The following is a 20,007-nucleotide window of genomic DNA, read 5'->3' on the forward strand; positions in this document are numbered from 1 at the left end:
CAACATTTTTTTACTAGCTTTTTTCAAAACCCTACATGGTTCTGTTCTTACTCCCACCCCAGGTTTGTTCTTACTCCCACCCCAGGTTTGTTCTTACTCCCACCCCAGGTTTGTTCTTACTCCCACCCCAGGTTTGTTCTTAATCCCACCCCAGGTTTGTTCTTACTCCCACCCCAGGTTTGTTCTTACTCCCACCCCAGGTTTGTTCTTACTCCCACCCCAGGTTTGTTCTTACTCCCGCCCCAGGTTTGTTCTTACTCCCACCCCAGGTTTGTTCTTACTCCCACCCCAGGTTTGTTCTTACTCCCTCCCCAGGTTTGTTCTTACTCCCACCCCAGGTTTGTTCTTACTCCCACCCCAGGTTTGTTCTTACTCCCACCCCAGGTTTGTTCTTACTCCCACCCCAGGTTTGTTCTTACTCCCACCCCAGGTTTGCACATCCATTTACATCTTAGTTCTTTACAAAAAGAATAGATCCAGAGAAAATATGAAAATTCATGTCTTCATGTTTATTTGAGAATAGCATAAATGTGAATAGATCAAATGAGTTTTCGTGACTTCCCTTTTCCTTCTTTCTGTGAGTCTATTCTTCACAGAGAATGTCTCCATTTTTCAATTGTTCTGTGGCTTTTCATTTATTCATCCCCCCACAATTAGTATTCCTCTCCTAACGAAGGCGTTGGTTATTACGAATAGCAGTGATACAACTGGCTCACAAATGTCCCCTCTCTTTGTCAAAGTGTTAAGTACCCTTCACACACACACATGCTATTTAATAACGTTGTCCCCGAACAATGAAACGTCTTTCAAAATAGTGTGGACCACAACAAGTGTAGCCTTGAGGGATGTGTCCTCTTCAAAACACCAGGTTGACTGAAAATATATTTCTCCTATCCTTTCTCTCTTATCCACCATCTCAGTCTCTGCCCCTCTCTCTCAGTTCAATTCAATTCAATGGCTTTATTGGCATGGGAAACATATGTTAACATTGCCAAAGCAAGTGAAGTAGATAATAAACAAAAGTGAAATAAACAATAAAAATGAACAGTAAACATTAAACTCACAGAAGTTCCAAAAGAATAAAGACATATTGTGTCTATATACAGTGTTGTAACGGTGTACAAAAGGGAAAATAAATAGACATAAATATGGGTTGGAAGTGCAGCTCAGTTTCCACCTCATTTTGTGGGCAGTGAGCACATAGCCTGTTTTCTCTTGAGAGCCAGGTCTGCCTACGGTGGCCTTCTCAATAGCAAGGCTATGCTTACCGAGTCCGTACATAGTCAAAGTTTTCCTTAAGTTTGGATCAGTCACAGTGGTCAGGTATTCTGCCAGAGTGTACTCTCTGTTTAGGGCCAAATAGAATTGTAGTTTGCTCAGTTTTTTTGTAAATTATTTCCAATGTGTCAAGTAATTATATTTCTGTTTTCTATTGATTTGGTTGGGTCTAATTGTGTTGCTGTCCTGGGGGTCTGTGGGGTCTGTTTGTGTTTGTGAACAGAGCCCCAGGACCAGCTTGCTTAGGGGACTCTTCTCCAGGTTAATTTCTCTGTAGGTGATGGCTTTGCTATGGAAGGTTTGGGAATCGCTTTATTTTAGGTGGTTGTAGAATTGAACGGCTCTTTTCTGGATTTTGATAATTATGCATGCATTATTTGGTGTTTTACATTGTACACAGAGAATATTTTTGCAGAATTCTGCATGCAGAGTCTCAATTTGGTGTTTGTCCCATTTGTGAATTATTGGTTGGTGAGCAGACCCAAGACCTCACAACCATAAAGGGCAATGGTTTCTATAATTGATTCAAGTATTTTTTGCCAGGTCCTAATCGGTATGTTGAATTTTATGTTCCTTTTGATGGCATATAAGGCCCTTCTTGCCTTGTCTCTCAGATCGTTCACAGCTTTGTGGAAGTTACCTGTGGTGCTGATGTTTAGTTTTGTGTAGTTTTTTTTTGTGTGCACTAGGGTAACGGTGTCTACATGGAATTTGTATTTGTGGTCCTGGCAACTGGACCTTTTTTGGAACACCATTATTTGTGTCTTACTGAGATTTACTGTCAGGACCCAGGTCTGTGGTGACAGAAGCACCAGATCATCAGCAAACAGTAGAAATATGACTTCAGATTCTAGTAGGGTCAGGCCGGGTGTTGCAGACTGTTGTAGTGCCCTCGCCAATTCGTTGATATATATGTTAAAGAGGATGGGGCTTAAGCTGCATCCCTGTCTCACCCCACGGCCCTCTGGAAATAAATATTTAACTGTACACTTGTTGTTTGTGTACATGGATTTTAGAATGTCATATGTTTTTCCCCCAACACCACTTTCCATCAATTTGTATAGCAGACCCTCATGCCAAATTGAGTCAAAGGCTTTTTTGAAATCAATATAGCATGAGTAGACTTTGCCTTTGTTTTGGTTTATTTGTTTGCGAGTTAGGGTGTGCAGGGTGAACACGTGGTCTGTCGTACGGTAATTTGGTAAAAAGCCAATTTGACATTTGTTCAGTACATTGTTTTCACTGAGGAAATGTACGAGTCTGCTGTTAATGATAATGCAGAGGATTTTCCCAAGGTTGCTGTTGACTCATATCCCACAGTAGTTATTGGGGTCAAAAGTGTCTCCACTTTTGTGGATTGGGGTGATCAGGCCTTCGTTCCAAATATTGGGGAATATGCTCTCTGTCTCTCTTTCTCTCTCTCCATCTCCCCTTCTCTCAGAGAGGCAGTTTGAGTCTGGGCACGGGGAGAGGGAGAGGGACCGAAGTTAATTAGACTGTGGGCCAGGGAGGGGGGCACATGGTAATGGAAAGGAGGTGTGTTGAAACAGATGGCCCAGAATGTATTAACTTGCAGGAGATCTTCAAGGAACCCACTGGACCAGACATTAGTCCTGCTTCTGTCTGGGACTCGGTGGAGGGAGGCTAGCAGAGTAGACTGGAAAATAATTCAGCTACAACATGTCACCTCCATGAATAGACACGAATATGTATAAATACACAGGAAATACATATGGGTATGTTAGCACATTATTATACAAAAACGCTTAATAAATGTGTATTTATAGCCAGAAGTGACCTTACAGCCATTAAAACCCCTGATGGTAGTTGGAGGTTGACCAGAGGAGTTTGGCCAGAGGTCAACATGACTGGCTGGCAGGGGTAACAGGGCCTGAGAATGTGACAGTTAAAACCTATTGTAGCTGGCCATACTACATCTCAATATTCCAACAAGCATTCGCATAAGAGAACCATACAGTATACTGACCTCTGTATCACCCCAAACATACAGTACCAATTCTTTGCAGATTTATTCATGTGCAACCTTGAACTCACTATCGGTCTACTCTGTAGGAGGAAAATGTATTGACTGTGAGAAAAGCTAACGTTTCTATTTGACATAAACTAGCCCTAAATACAGTAATGGCACATTGTCCTGTTATTCTGTGTGGTATGAAATGAGAGGAACTGCACAATGCTGCACTGAACCCATGAGGTACACAGGCATCCTAACAGGTAGACTTACCTATGTAAATCATACAGTGGTCTGACTGAGCTGCAGTTTACACACACACACACACACACACACACACACACGGACAGATTGAGTCACCCATTATACCACTGCCCAATAGCCAAATGGATGATTCTGTGAAGCCTCCAGAGAAAAGTATCCTACATACTGACTGAGGAGACATTCGCAATTCAGTCATATTGTGATGTGGGTGCGTTTAGTCTTTGGCCCCCTCTGTTTATCTTTCATTCTCTGATGTCTTTGCCAGAGGATATTTACTTGCCTCTCCTCCAAGGAGATTGTTATCCCATGTTTACAACCCACTGGTGCTTCACCTTGACATTGACAAGACTGGAACTATCTTACTGACTTTAGGAACGCTGTGATATGTGAATGATCAACCTTTCCCAAACTTAAAATGTAAATGTAGAAAATGTATTGAAATAAAATAGCGGTCACACTTTAACGGGGTAAGGTTGAAGGTTAGGGCTAGGGTTAAGGTAACGGTTAAGTTTAGGATAAGGGTTAGGATTAGAGGTTTAGGGTTAGTAGATAGTTAGTTGAAATGTTAGTGAGTCTGTAGAGCGTCTACAGATGTACTATCCAAATAAACGCCCCTGAATATGCATTTACACGCTTTTGAAATAATACCGTTTTACTCATGGTTCTACATCTGCATTCAAAGTAAAGCCTGCTCCTATGCCTGCCAAGCAAGATCCACCAAAGGTTTTCAAACGTCTGTAAGCTACTCTTTAGCACAACCAGAACTCACTACACGGCACTACAATACACCGCTCGAGAGACATCTCTGCTGAAATCAAACAGCTCATACAAGAGAAGCGCTAAAAGCTAATGAAAAATAGATTTGGTGAAAAAAAGTTTATTTTCTTCCCTCTCTCTCCAAACGCGAGGAGACGATGGAAGCCGAACAACATGTGCGCCAGCAGCTAGCGAGAACAGCTTGTGAACTAGTTGAGTGGGCTCTGTGAAGCCGGGCTGCTATACGTGTGACTCATCTCATCGGTGTGAGCTTCAAACACCACACTGAGCCACTGATCCTGCTGGGCCTCCACCAAAGTGAAAATAGACTGCCATGACAACTGTACGTTCGGCGCCGTAAAGAAGTCCATTAACATTATGTGATGCTGCTGTTGAAAGTTCTGGTTCGCCTCACCTCCAGCTGTCACCATAACACCGACTCATTCTCCTCATACCCTTCATCAAACAGAATACAATGCCTATTTCTACATATTGGGCATTGAGAGAAAAACATGGTGATGATTCTTTGTTCTCTGTGAATGGGCTTGCCAGGCAGTGATCCTGCTGGCTGCTTGTACGTCAGTACTGTTACTGTGATGCCTCAGTGGAACCCTCCCACCGTTGGGTGTGAATGGACTCTGAGTCCTCCATTCTACTCACTACTCACCTCACAGTACTATGTAGATGACCATGTTGTCCTCATCTGACTCACAGCGGTGTGTGTGAGTGCGTGCGTGCGTGCGCGTGTGTGTGTGTGTGTGTGAGGGAGAGATTTTCTCCACCAAACTGTGACATTGCAATAACACAACAGCAGTGTATTCATATAGCTGAGTCTGTTCACCATTTAAAAGAGGAGTCGCTTTGTTACATCGAACATAATGCAACAATAAAATGCCTATTCCGATATGGTTAAATGGAGAAATGTAACCATACAGAGAGAGCAAAATGCCTGAGTGCACAACATACTCCTGGGAACCAGGCAGGCAGAGAGGATTGTGGGATTCATTAGCTGCCAGGAAGAAGATGACTCATGGCGGTCTCCATGACCTGTTGTTTGTTTGTCTCTCATTTATTCATTCCCTCTGTTTACTGCAAATCTTTCATGTGCAATGCAAGATGCCTGCTTGGCATTCAGTGGAACGGCCAGGCACTAACACTAGAGAGGACGCCCACCATAAAGGATATAAGTCCCTCATCAATGAGATGTAATCCAGCCTTTATAAATGAAAATGAACCAAGCCTAAAAAATCCCTCTATACGCAGCCCAGGCCTGGACCAACAAGTGGTATACTGCCACTTCCATTGTGCACAGGCAAATGAATGAATTTTGAGGAAAGTCAAGTTTTGAAAGCAAATGATTCAGAGAGTGTGATTTTCTCTCCTGGGGCATCGGAAAACAGTGCACTGACAGCACTACCCCTCCCTGAGGCAGCCAGCAACAGATAGAGCCTGTGTGTTGGAGAAAGCTCCAGGATTACCATACCACTCCTAAATTCACATAAATACTGTCACACCTCATAGAGGAACTCCATGAATATCAATGGCTCTTTTCTATCTTCAATTTGACTCATTCTTACAAGATGGACAGTGAAATGTGTTCATGCCTGACTGCATTACACCTCGTCTACTCCCCATGATCTGTTTAATTGGTTAATAATGAACACACTGAGGTCATTTCCTCTAAAACCATTTTTCACTCCCAGGGTTGTCCATCTCTGATTTGGGAAATTCAAGGCAGTGAGTCTAGTTGGAGATATTTCAAATAGCTTGCCTGTGACTTTCCGGCGAGTCACCTTGAATGTGTTGTGAATAATGTTTGTCATGAAAAAGGGATGAAGGGAAAAGGGGTATTCAGGTGTGAAAAATCCTGGAGGAAACATAATATTCTTCTTGTGTGCATTCTTTCTTTGTGAAAAGTTCACATGCCTCCACAAGCACAGCTTGGAACTCATCTGACTGCACTCCATCTGTGAGAGGCCCAAGCACGTCGGTTCCCTCCGTTTCAGTACAGGTGGTGAGGCTTGGCAGCGACAAGCCTGAGAACCCTGTCAACCTTTCTGAGACGCCTCCCCGCACTCAAACAAAAAGATGTATACGCAGCAGCAGCAGTAGCATAATAGGAGATAGCATGCAGCCAGGCAGCAGTACCTGCATGTCTGTTCCCCTGCCAAGCAGTTTGGAAGTCTTCACAGCTGTGCAGGCAAGGTTCCCCACTGAGAGACGACAAAAAGAAGGAAACAAAAAAAATCACAAAACCAAAGGGCGACACTGATGCTACATTAGCTCTGCCTTTATGGCAATGAATGCCTCTGATGGTATTGACAAGGGGGCCTGTTGTGCTTTTATACCCCCTTCAGCATGTAAACTCTGCAGGATCTTTTTAAAAACGATCTACAAAGATGTGATTAAATAGAAAATAAATAATTAAAGCTAACCAAAGCAATGCAATGCCAGATGTTACTAGAGCTTTTTAAATACCACTCCTCTCCCCAAACCACAACCACATTCCTGCATACCTAGGAGAGGAACCTTCTCATAAAGAGACAAATATGAAAACATCTGCAAGATCTATTTTGATTTAATTCAACATAGAGGATATGCTTGGGATATGTATTAAATACTGAATTGACAAACCATATATTATCATATACATAGATGTTCCAATCATGCAACAAATAATATTTGCTGCGCCTATATAACTATACATGTCTGAATGTTAACCATTAGTTAGTCATATATTCCTTCTAGATAGTGACATCCTTCTCTAGAGTATTTTCCACCACCAAAAATAGCCTTACAGTAGTGGAGTCATTCAGCATCCAATCAATAATCTCATCCCTACCATAATAGCACACATCACCACCACTTAGGATCTCTGACCTAATTACGACCAAACAGTTGAGCCTTTCATAAACCATGATGTCCGAAAGCAAAACTACATTAGTTGTACCTTAATATGACAGCATATACATTTTCACAAAGTTATGTGGATTTTGGATATGTATTACCAAAGCCCCGTTGATTCGGAAGCGGTGAAAAGAACCCGTAGATCAGTCCAAAAGCTGTTGAAACTAAACGGTAGCGCCAATTCAGTACCATGGACAGCAACATGTTAGGAATGTAGATACAATATTTACTTTGAACGCGCGACATCAAAACACAGCAGACAATAGCCCACACATATATAAATGTGTCTTTCCTATGAGACAGAACAAAGCTACCTGTGAGAATGATTATCTACAGAATTCAATATAATACGTAGCCTACAGCGGCAAGTTTCCTGTCTTTGTTCCTCTTAAAAGTCTCGAGCTTTCCCTTTACACAAATGTTTGGATTCTCACTACACCCTGTGGGCTCTCGGTCGTTCTGCTCTCCAATTGGCTAAACCAGGTTTATTATGCAAATTAGCTAGGGGTCTAGTCAGAAGCCTACGAGCTGACGTCACTAGGCAGAGTGGCAGCTGACACAGGGAGAAAGAAACAGATTGAGAACGGGAAGAGGAATGAAAATACATCAAACATAAATAAAGCGAAATCAAAGCAATAGGATAGATTGAGAGAAAGGAGAAAGAAGAAGAGAGAGACCTTTTACAAAGGGAGAGGGACAGGGAGAGAGAAAGAAGAGAAAAATAAAGTAGGGGGAGTGTGCAGTTAACTTGAGAGAGAGGGAAAGGGAGAAAGGGCGAGAGAGAGAGAGAGAGAAAGAGAGAGAGAGAGAGAGACCAGCCGCCGGCCCATTTAGGAAAGATGGCTACAGTCACTGCAAACGGAGTGCAGCAAGAGAATGGATTCAGCACCACGAACAGCGCCGCCAGGATGAACGGACTCACAATCGGTCAGAACACCATTCCAATGAAGGACCACGACGCCATCAAGCTGTTTATCGGACAGATTCCCAGAAACCTGGAGGAGAAAGATCTGAAGCCCCTTTTTGAGGAATTCGGAAAGATATACGAACTCACTGTGCTGAAAGACAGGTTTACGGGAATGCATAAAGGTCGGTTCTGGTATCGTTTCATTGCTTCCGTATGCACGCAGCAACACCCTTTTCAAAAACAGTATATATATATATTTTAAGTATTCGAGGCTCTAAGGAGAGCATAAAAAGTGTAATTATTGTAGATGTTTGTGGCATGTGGGAGTTCCCTGCAAGGTAGTAGGTTGTTGCGTTACACACACACACACACACACACACACACACACACACACACACACACACACACGTGTGCGAAAGAGTGCGAGCGGGTCAATTGTCAAAGTGTCAACCCAACATCCGCTAGGATACTACTGCTTTGTAGCCTATGTCTGTGTATGTTTACATTGACGCTCATGTGCTGGGCTCCAAGTTAAGGGGTGGGACAAGGAATGTCTGTTTGCTTCACGGTGTCTGATAGTTAGATCGTCATAGACAGATAGGCTAAAAGATGCTCCGGAAGAAGGAGGACGGAAATCACCACTGGGCATGAGATGTTAGTTATTAGGGCTGTGTGACGATGCTGATGTGGCATTTTGAGACGGCTAATGTATACGTTTTAGACGTAATTAAGAGAACAAAATAACTGTTTAGATCACTGCCAAGTATTGTAGTGTAGGACAGTTCAGGGGGCGGGTCCCGGGAAATACAAAGCAACCAATGTGGCATAGCAGAGGCATGGGAACAGCATGGGGTCTCTCTCGTGCGCTTTCCCCGGCCGCGTCACCTTCTTGTCCACAATGATCAGGAGCGATACTCTCATGTCATGTTCTAATTATTTCAGAGCGTTGAATACAGACCTAAATGTGATTAATTATACAAGTGGTGTCTTTATGTTTCACTTCTTAACTAATATTAAAACCCGTTACATTTCGCTGCCATTGTTTGAAAATGTGGTCTATCGGTAGGCTATATATATCAACAGAACATCCCAATGTCCTGTGAAGTTTAGGCTATGTCTTAGAATCGAGGTTGTAGTCTATTTGTGTTAGTGTTATAGACCTACCGAAAGCAAATACTAAAAAGTTACTTAAAGGATATGTATTATTATTATTATAATTATTATTATTATTAGTAGTAGTAGTAGTCGTGGTATTGTTATTATTATTATTATTAGTAGTAGTAGTAGTGGTATTGTTATTATTATTAGTAGTAGTAGTAGTAGTGGTATTGTTATTATTATTTAATTTTAAATACTATGTGTATTATTACTAAAAGCAGGTCTAGTATAGCCTACAGTTATGTAATGTGTTTAATTTCCTAATGTGGGATGACATTTAAATATGTGTGTAAAGCTATAACAAAAGTCTCTCTTCTAATGATTTCCCTAATCTCTTCTCCAGAAGAGCGCGCTTCCACTAATCACTGCAATACAGGTACAGCGCTGGGTTCGTCGTGGGACCGCTGCCAGCTAAATCATACAGTGCAGTATATAATTAAAGCTACTCGTTTACATTAATTGGTCCTATTGCCAATGAGCCTACAAGCCGCAAAGAGACAGAGAGGGAATCGTGACACAGAAATGCGCATCCGCCCAGCAGTGTCCTGCTCCCAGGTCTCGCAGTACGCCGTGACCTGAAGGTCTCTGCGCGCCACCTTTTCCTTGAGTTATCAATCACTGCTGCTGGACCCATACACCCCGCGCACGTTTCTCTTTCGAGTATGATGGTCGATTAAAACAATATTCTCCATGCGTGTGTTGTTTACGTCCGCCTGTCCTCGAACACCATGAATGTCAAAGCTCTGGGGCTGTTTGTTTAAAGAAAGATAATCCTGTTCACAAGCCAAACTGTCTGCCCAGTCAAATCAGCATCCGCCGAGGCCACTCCGGTGTACTAGTAGCCTATAATGTAGGACATATTATGTATTACTACCCACCGACTCAAAGTCACATTGGGAGTGCGCGGGAGTTGGCTACATCCGTGCTGTCTAATAAGATTTCATAAATGCATTTTATGGATGAGTTTTCCCCTCGTATGGTCTTCTCACCTGTGATATATGTCAAAAGCTGTAAATGTTCCCTACAGAAAATAAAATATATTTCTATAGACTCACAACTGGCATGTGAGTTTGTTTTTACTTTAAAATAGGCATGCATAGTTCATAAGAAATGGTTGATTCCGTATTTTAGGAAAAATGCTATACAAAAAAAAAGCCGGACTTCAAATAAAATAGTACAGCCTTGTAATAAAAACGATTTGATTGTAAGACTTTTGAAATACATTTGGGATTTGTGTTTACAATAATTTAATCGTCCATAATCTTAATTTAGTCTATTGGTCAATCTATGTCAAAAACAATTGGTAAAATTTCAGCAACCGATTTTCCAATCACATCATGCTTTGTTTCTTATTCCAATTGTGATTGGTCTTTGGGCTCATAGGAGGGCGTTTTGAAATGTACAAAATCCTAATGTGTTGATGTTGTCCACCCACACCAGATGCGATCAGGACAAGCAGGTTGAAATATCAAACGAACTCTGAACCAACTATATTAATTTGGGGCTTGGTGGAAAAGCATTAAACATTCATTGTAATTTAACTAGCTAGCTTGCCTTTGCTAGCTAATTTGTCCTGGGATATAAACATTGGGTTGTTATTTTACCTGAAATACACAAGGTCCTCTACTTTGACAATAAATCCACAAATAAAAGGTTAAACCGAGACAGTTTTTAGTAATCTCTCCTCCTTCAGGCTTCTTCTTCTTTGGACTTTATATGGCGGTTGGCAACCAATTTTAAGGTGCATTACCACCACCAATTTGACTGGAGTGTGGACCTCAGTTCATCGTTCAATCACCCACGTGGGTATATGCGGGACTTGCAAATAGAACCAAGTTCTATTTTAGCGCATGGCTACGCATACGCTCGTTGATGTGTGCGAGCAGTGTGGATGCAATGATTGAATAACATGTATGTGTACATTTATTTTGGTCAGCAGGTTAGTTAGTTGTAATAGCTTACACTAAAATCATGCAAATACACTGACTATTCAAAACATGCTCTTTCTATGACATAGACTGACCAGGGGAAAGCTATGATCCCTTATTGATGTCACTTGCTAAATCCTCTTCAATCAGTGTAGATGAAGGGGAGGAGACAGGTTAAAGAAGGATTTGTAAGCCTTTAGACAATTGAGACATGGATCGTGCATGTGTGCCATTCAGAGGGTGAATGGGTAAGACAGTGCCTTTGCACGGGGTATGGTAGTAGGTGCCAGGCGCACAGGTTTGAGTGTGTCAAGAACTGCAATAATAGTCTACCACCCAAAGGACATCCAGCCAACTTGACAAAACTGTGGGAAGCGATGGAGTCAACACGGGCCAGCATTCCTCTGGAACGTTTTTGACACCTTGTAGAGTCCATGCCCCGAAGAATTGAGGCTGTTCTGGGGGGAAAGGTGGATGCAACTCAACATTAGGAAGGTGTTCCTAATGTTTTGTACACTCAGTGTATATTTAGGCACATCTGTCGGCTGTACTTCGTCTTTCACTGAGAGCTGCCTAATATTAGTGCTGAGCGATTAGTGCTTTTTGAGGTCGGTTCGGTTTTGGTTAGATTATTAAACAATAATCATGGTTTTCAATTTCAGTTGAGATTATTTTTTTAAACATTAAATGTAATATACATTATGTGGGTTAAATGCTGTAACAACACACAATACAGCAATTAATTAAAGTCCCATGATGGTAGTGACTGCCCATTTCCGCTTATAACTTATTAACCATCGTTTATTCATATTACTTTACTTTAATGAAATATTTCAGCTGTTACATGTTACATTTGTTTTATTTAAAAACTGTATTATTTAATTCAAAGTCATCTCATCTCTATAGAGCTTCTGCCTATGCTATCTGACAGCAATCTTTAAGTCATACCACAGATTCTCAATTGGATTGAGGTCTGGGCTTTGACTAGTCCATTCCAAGACATTTAAATGTTTCCCCTTAAACCACTTGAGTGTTGCTGTAGCAGTAATGTTAGGGTCATTGTCCTGCTAGAAGGTGAACCTCTGTCCCCGTCTCAAATCTCTGGAAGACTGAAACAGGTTTCCCTCAAGAATTGATCTGTATTTAGCACCATCCATCATTCCTTCCATCCTGACCAGTTTCCCAGTCCCTGTCGATGAAAAACATCCCCACAGCATGATGCTGCCATCACCATGTTTCACTGTGGGGATGGTATTCTCGGGGTGATGAGAGGTATTGGTTTTGCGCCAGACATTGCGTTTTCCTTGATGGCCAAAAAGCTAAATTTTAGTCTCTTCTGACCAGAGTACCTTCTTCCATATGTTTGGGGAGTCTCCCACATGCCTTTTAGTGAACACCAAATGTGTTTGCTTATTTTTTTGTTTAAGCAATGGCTTTTTTTCTGGCCACTTTTCCATAAAGCCCAGCTCTGTGGAGTGTACAGCTTAAAGTGGTTCTATGGACAGATACTCCAATCTCCGCTGTGGAGCTTTGCAGCTCCTTCAGGGTTATCTTTTGTCTCTTTGTTGTCTCTCTGATTAATGCCCTCCATGAGTTTTGGTGGGCGGCCCTCTCTTGGCAAGTTTGTTGTGGTGCCATATTCTTTCCATTTTTTAATAATGGATTTAACGGTGCTCTGTGGGATGTTCAAAGTTTCAGATATATTTTTAGAACTTAACCCTGATCTGTACTTCTCCACTTTGTCCCTGACCTGTTTGGAGAGCTCCTTTGTCTTCATGGTGCCGCTTGCTTGGTAGTGACCCTTGCTTGGTGGTGTTGCAGACTCTGGGGCCTTTCAGAACAGGGGTATATATACAGAGATCATGTGACAGATCATGTGACACTTAGATTGCACACAGGTGGACTTTATTTAACTAATTATCTGACTTCTGAATCTAATTGATGGCACCAGATCTTATTTAGTGGCTTCATAGCAAAGGGGGTGAATACATATGCACCCACCACTTTTCCATGTTTTTTGTTGTTGTTTTATGAAACAAGTAATTTTTTAAATTTCACTTTACCAATTTGGACTGTTTTGTGTATGTCTATTACATGAAATCTAAAATAAAAAGCAATTTAAATTATAGGTTGTAATGCAACAAAATAGGAAAAACGCCAAGGGGGATGAATACTTTTGCAAGGCTAGGTTGTTATCAATAAGACATCACAGGACGGTGCAGATAGTTTGATTTGACAGCTAGGGGGCTAGGGGGCAAGGAGACCCCCAGCTCCGCTAATACCATTGACAACTACGTGCTGTTTTCAAGGTACTGTAAAATAAATGTTATAACTATTTGGTTTTAATATCATCAGCTCTTGAAGAGCATAGTCAGAACAACACATTTCCAATTATTCCACATTTAGCTCTATCATCAGATTTATACAGTAACTGCATGCTTTTCATGCTTAGTAAACATCAATTGATCATGTCATTTCAGATACGTGAGGGTAGCCTATCCATTTGGCATGTAGCTAGCTAGCTAGCAAACAAGATTGTGTCATCAGAGATGAGACTTTTAGAAATAGCTTGACATCGGCAAGTCCTCATCCTGGTAAAGCTGTCAGTCGGACTACTGTCATCACCACTATAGATGGCAATCAAATCAAACAATATTTGGATATACAGCCATATGGTTTATCCCCTGAAAGTTAGTTTGTAGACCTACTTCACTAGGTAGGTCTACATTGGTTGAAGAAAAAGTACATTAGGTCTACTTAGCACTATGTTTAGCCAACTGTACAAAGTTTCTACCTGTAGTTTGCAAAGTAAACATTATCAGCTAACAGTACATCAGCAAACGCGGCTTTCAGCTGCTTGACAGGGAGAGCCCACGAAAAGCATGCTGTATAACTCTGATGATAGAGCTGAATGTGCACAATTGTGTTGCATGGAATTATCGGATATGTGTAGTTCTGACTAAGCTCACAAAAAATGCTCACAGTTCACATTTATTCAACAATCCCTTGAAAACGGCACGCAGTTGTCAATAGTTATAGTGGAGCTGCGGGTCTCCTTGCCCCCCAGCAGGCAAATTGAACGCTCTGCACCTTATTGTGACATTCTCGTGATAACGACCTATTAACATAAGAACAAACAAGTATCCTATTCTTATGTCTCTGTCACATTCAACTAAATGTGTGTTGCATTCAAATAGGCCACAGGCTATATTGAACCATAACCTTGTCACATAACCTAGACTTAACAAGCATAGTAGGCTATTTTAGCAGGCCAATACCGTTGTAGAAGTCTACCAACATTGGCCATGCATAGGCCTTCAGCACATTTTGTTTCAGCAATGTGACACCCCCTCCCTCAGACCAAGAGATACGTCATTGAAATGCCTCAGGTTGGAAGTGTGTCATCACCTAATCACTTAATGATTAATTCATTATTCAACTAATGGATCATCTTCTGCTACACCATTCATACTCAGAGTGATATAACACAGGGTTGCACCATCATTTTGGATTTATGAAAATATCATGATTTGTGGGGGTATAATGTTGTTACCCATGATTTTGAGGGGGGGGGGGGGGGGGGTGTAATGCTGTTACTCATGATTTATGCATGTGGATTGTGGAGTATCAACCTGAACAGTTCTGTGTGTCATGAATACTTTGGGATTTTTAAATTTCTCTACTGCCTAATGTGAATTTCATTTGAATTCCTCAAGTTCCATTTATGTGGTAATGCATTTCCCAAATGTTAATGGGGTGAAAACGTTAGCACATGTTTAGCATGTTTTTCATTTAAATGTTTGACTGTAGATTAATTTTTGTGACAATAGCTTATTTTTCCCACTTCTGGTCGACACTGCGATTTGTTAAGGGGATTTGATGGTGATTCAGTGTTTTGGTCATGGGGTGAATCCTATGGATGCTATAGGGAGTAAGGACTGGACAGTGTAGTCTATGGGGACTGGACAGTGTAGTCTATGGGGACTGGACAGTGTAGTCTATGCAGTATTTGACACTATTGGATGGGATACAGATAGTGTATTTGAGTGGCAGTGCCATTGTCCAGGTCGAGCTACTTGACCTGCCTTAGCATCAATCATTCCCTATGAGCCCCACATTATCATAATGGTTAGTGTCAGTCTGGGAACACATCCGTTGTTCAGACATGCTGGATATTGGTGGGGGGCAAATCTTCTGCTTGAGTAGCGTTATCTATCATTCGCTCCTTCCTTCTCCAGCAGCTCAGAGAGGTGGATTGCACTCTGTGGAGCCCCACCACACGCAGCTAGGGAGATGAGATGCTAAGAGTAATTTAGGTTTGTCATTCATTCTCCCCTCCCCAACAGGCAGGCCAGAGTGTATAATTGGCTATAAATGCCTTTGACAATTTTACTTTAAAATCCACAAAAGCTTTTAAATGTCAAAGCAAGAGAGAGAGAAGGACTATAACTCTGAAACAATCTTTCAACTTGCCAAAAGCCTCATCATTACAAATGTGAAGCAAAGAGCTAGAAGAGCAAGCCATCCTAACAGTCTTTTAATAACTGTGTCTGTAATCCACTGCTCTTTCAGGAACATGTCTGTGCTCTAACACGTGGCCATTAGTTTAGAGTGTAGTGCACTGCTGTGAGATGTGCAGTCTCATGGTCAGGCAGCTGGTTCTACCTTTACATGAATCACACAGTGACGGAGCAGGTGGGTGACAATGATTGGCAGGCACTCAGTTGAATGACGGGTGTAGGCCAGTCCACAGATGACCTCTCTGATCATTAGATAGAGAGTGTGTGAGGGAAACAGGGCCCTGTTTTACTGCATGAAAATAGATAGATACCCACACACTGTTGAATGTTGCCACAGTTCTATTGTGCAACGATTCGAGCTGAAGGTCTTTGTTACCCTGGCCGTGTACAGTGATGTAGCTGCTGTCTCTGATCTTCACCGTCTCACTGCCTATAAAAGACAGACACCCCACAGTTGCTGGGTTCAGTTGACTATTTTAATTTAGAGAATTTAAGCACTTATGCTGAGGCAGGCAGGTTTATCTTTTAGGAAATGAGTTTGTAATAGTTTTCAGAAGAACATTGCTGCATCAGACATCTAAGAAAGAAGCAATCCAAGAATAGCAATTTTCATTGAACATGACACCAATGTTAATGAATGAATTGCAATTTGTTTTGTTGTTTTGTCAATTAAAAATACTTGATGCAAGTAAACACAATTTACTGTAATTAAGAAATGCCTGAAGGACAGCAATGTCTTTGTGCTGTAATTAACATGTACAAGTTAACAGTAGAAACATTAGAAATAAAAGCCTATTTCTTATTACAAAATCAGTATTTTTCATTTATTGGCTCCTGTTCCTTTTTTGTGATCAACATTTTATTAATTTTCAAAGGAAATATACACACTGTAGTAGTTTGATGGTTTCAGCTGCAGATAACCAGCTGTCAATTGTTGCTTGGCTAGCCCCATGGATCCTAGCAGTGGATAGTTGTAAATAAATGATGTCTACAAAAGGGTGGATCCAATGGGACATAGCCAAAGAATGTGGAGGTTGCCATCTTAGTGCCAATATCTTTTTAGCTGCTGTCAAACCTGACAACTTGATACGTCTTTGCTGTAATGACATGATAAGTGGTGAATTATCATTAAGTGATGACGGTTTGGGGAACAAGGTATAGTGATATCAAGTACGTCAGATAAGACAGAGGATGCCTCTTTCCAAAATGTATCCACGACCTTGCCACAACCTTGCCACAACCTTGCCATTCTCAGTACATATGCATAAAGGAGCCAAAGCAGTGGAGGCTGCTGAGGGGAGGACGGCTCATTATAATGGCTCAAACGGAGCGAATGGAATGGCATCAAACCAAGTGTTTGGTATATGTGATACCATTCCACTGATTCCGCTCCAGCCATTACCACAAGCTCAATACAAAAACATAGAAAATAGAACCTAGAATGCCCACCCAAATCACACCCTGACCAAACCAAAAAGAGACATAAAAAAGGCTCTCTAAGGTCAGGGCGTGACAACCTTATACAGATCAAACCCTTTGAATTACCATGTCTATCTAAAATTCTATGTAGTTCATGTTGTGGGAGGGATGAGCCCAAAGGGACACCATACACCGGCATCGCTGATCTTCAACATAGATAAAATAAAGAAGAGGTACCAGGTAATTGAAATATAGCCCTAAGATCATCAAATGCGTGCAAACCTTCAACTCTAAATAGATAATCCAAAACATGAACACCCCTATCCTCCCATTGAGTGAATGAAAAAGGGATACTGACAGAAAGAAGGGAATGATTGTGGAAATTTGGTGACTGAGCATGCCACTTCTCTATTGTGTTAGAATTCCTTTTCTACTAAGCGCAATGTTGTGAGTAAGAAGGAAATTAGGGTTCCAAAAGGTAACTTAGCTTGTTTTAATGGTACTGCAGAATACACAAGATCCTGAAGTCTGGGTGGTAATGCCAAATTCTCTTCTATAGTCTCCATGAGACTAAAGCATTTGAATCAAACCATGTTGACAGGGGGCGTAGCACAAAGCCCAAAACTTAAACTGCTTTTCTACTGAGCCATTTACTTTATGTTTGGTTTCTCATCTTTTCTTATTTTTTTATTATCTTACTGTTGTTGCATTGTCGAGAAGGAACCTGCAAGTAAGTATTTAGTTGGACGATGTGTACCACGCGTATCCCGTACATACCACTAATAAAACTTGAAACTAAAATTAGGCAGAGAAAGCCCGCCATCTCCCTTGTCACGATGCATACGGGAGAGTTTAATTCGAGGTCGCTCTCCTTTCCATACGAATTTAGAGACTAAAGACTAGATATTGTCCAAGTATTTCTGAGGTGGAGCTAGTGTAATCATCAAGTTAATTTGGGGAAGAATATTCATCTTAATGATGGGTATTTTAGCTTGTAGAGAGTTGGGAAGCTGTAAACATTTAGAGAGGTACGCTTCTACTCACTTATATATTTATTGGAAATGATTTCAATCCATGTTTTGAGGAAAATATCTATGTAGTATACTCAGATACTTAAAGCTCTTTACCAATGGGATGTCATTGGGTACCATTGACAGAGTGAGTCCTAAACTTAATGACATCATAGCTGATTTTGTCTCGTTCATTTTGTACCCAGAGAGGGCACTAAAATCAAATGTAGAGAGTATGTGTGGTAATTAAGAGACAGCATTATCAGTGCACAGAAGTTTGCCATCCACATATAAGGTTATGCGATGGGAGGTTTTATTCAACATTTGGGGTGCTGTTTGATTTTCTGTGCTAGCAGTTAGATGAAAAGGGTGAAGAGCAAAGGCGAGATTGGGCATCCTTGGCGACAGCCTCTGGATACGGGGAATTGCGTAGAGCAATTGCCCCCTGTTGTCACCATGGCAGAAGGATTTGCATATAAAACTTTAATCATGCTGATAAACTCGGTTCCTAAATTAAATCGCTCTAGTACCGACCATAGAAAATCACACTCGGACCTATCAAGCGCCTTCTCGGCATCCAAAGAGAGAACGGTGCATGGCGATCTAATGTCATTAGTGGCATGAACAACATGTAATAAACGATGCAGATTATCTAAGGCTAGTCGAGTTTTAATGAACCCTGTCTGATCGTGAAGCACTAGTGTAGTCACATAGGATTCTAAACGGGCTGAGAGAACATTAGCATACAATTTAACTTCCGAGCACAACAATGACAAAGGTTTATAGTTACCTATTAGAGTGTGATCTTTATTGGGCTTCGGAAGTACCGCAATCATTGCAGTTTACACCATTGTGAAAAGATCCTTTGTCAACAGAAGTCAGAATCAAATCATGTAGAAATAGGCCTAATTTATCCCAAAAGGCAAGGTAGAATTCTGGGATGTACCTTTTTTCATATTTGTTAGTGCCTATTTAAGTTCATCCAATGAAATGGCTTCCCCAAGGGATTGTGATGCTTCGTTGGAGAGGTAAGGAATATCTAGGTAATATCAGATTTATAGAGCATAGAGCCCTAAAACTAAACTCTGGACCTTTAAGACAGTTACACTATGTTCTTTCATTGTTACCCTCTAATTAGGGACTCATTTAGACCTCAGACACCAGGTGGGTGCAATTAATTATCAGGTAGAACAGAAAAACAACAGGCTCTGGACCTCATAGGGTAAGAGCTGAATACTCCTGGCATAGATTAAAAAGATCCAAACTCTGCATTGATTTCCAAAGGATTAGTTAACAAGACATTCTGTGCTTTAATAGCTGTAATATTAGAGAATTTCTCACTGCTTCTGAGTCTCATTGTTAAAAGATGACTTGGTTTAGCCCCATTAAAATAATAGTTATGTCTGGTTGGATGATTTAAGAATTCTGCCCTGTGTCTGAGCAAATAATTACGTTCTAACTGCATTTTAACTGCATCTACTCTTTTCTTTTTGTCCTCAGAGTAAGAGTTTTGTTGTTCTTGTTCCAGCTTAGCCAAAGATATTTATAGTTTGTTAATTGTTCTCATTCTGGTTTTATTAAGGTGAGACACAAATGACAACTGAGAAGTTCCTGATAGTCCCTTTATAGACTTGCTTAGGCTATGGGTATCTTCAACAGACCCAACATTCTGTGTTAGATACACATCTAGTTACTTTTCAAATAGTAATTCTACATTGAAACGCCAGCGTGATGCTCTGACAGGTATCAGGAATCGTTAGTTTGACCATTCCAAAGTCATGAGCATTAATATGGAGTTGGTCCCCCCTTTGCTGCTGTAAAGCCTCCAGGCTTTCTACTAGATGTTGGAACATTGCTGCGGGGACTTGCTTCCATTCAGCCACAAGAG

General features: G+C 41.2%; 1 protein-coding gene across 1 annotated transcript in view; it reads left to right on the forward strand.

The window, feature by feature from the left end:
- Positions 1–8,017: 8,017 nt before the first annotated feature.
- LOC139384539 (CUGBP Elav-like family member 4) overlaps positions 8,018–20,007 on the forward strand; it is a 204,733-nt gene continuing 192,743 nt past the window's right edge. Inside the window, exon 1 of the mRNA XM_071129375.1 lies at positions 8,018–8,266. Coding sequence (XP_070985476.1) covers positions 8,086–8,266 — 181 coding nt within the window. The 5' untranslated portion in view covers positions 8,018–8,085. The remainder of the gene's footprint in view (positions 8,267–20,007) is intronic.

The sequence above is a fragment of the Oncorhynchus clarkii genome, chromosome 26 (genome assembly GCF_045791955.1).
Source record: "Oncorhynchus clarkii lewisi isolate Uvic-CL-2024 chromosome 26, UVic_Ocla_1.0, whole genome shotgun sequence".
Taxonomy (NCBI): Eukaryota; Metazoa; Chordata; class Actinopteri; order Salmoniformes; family Salmonidae; genus Oncorhynchus; species Oncorhynchus clarkii.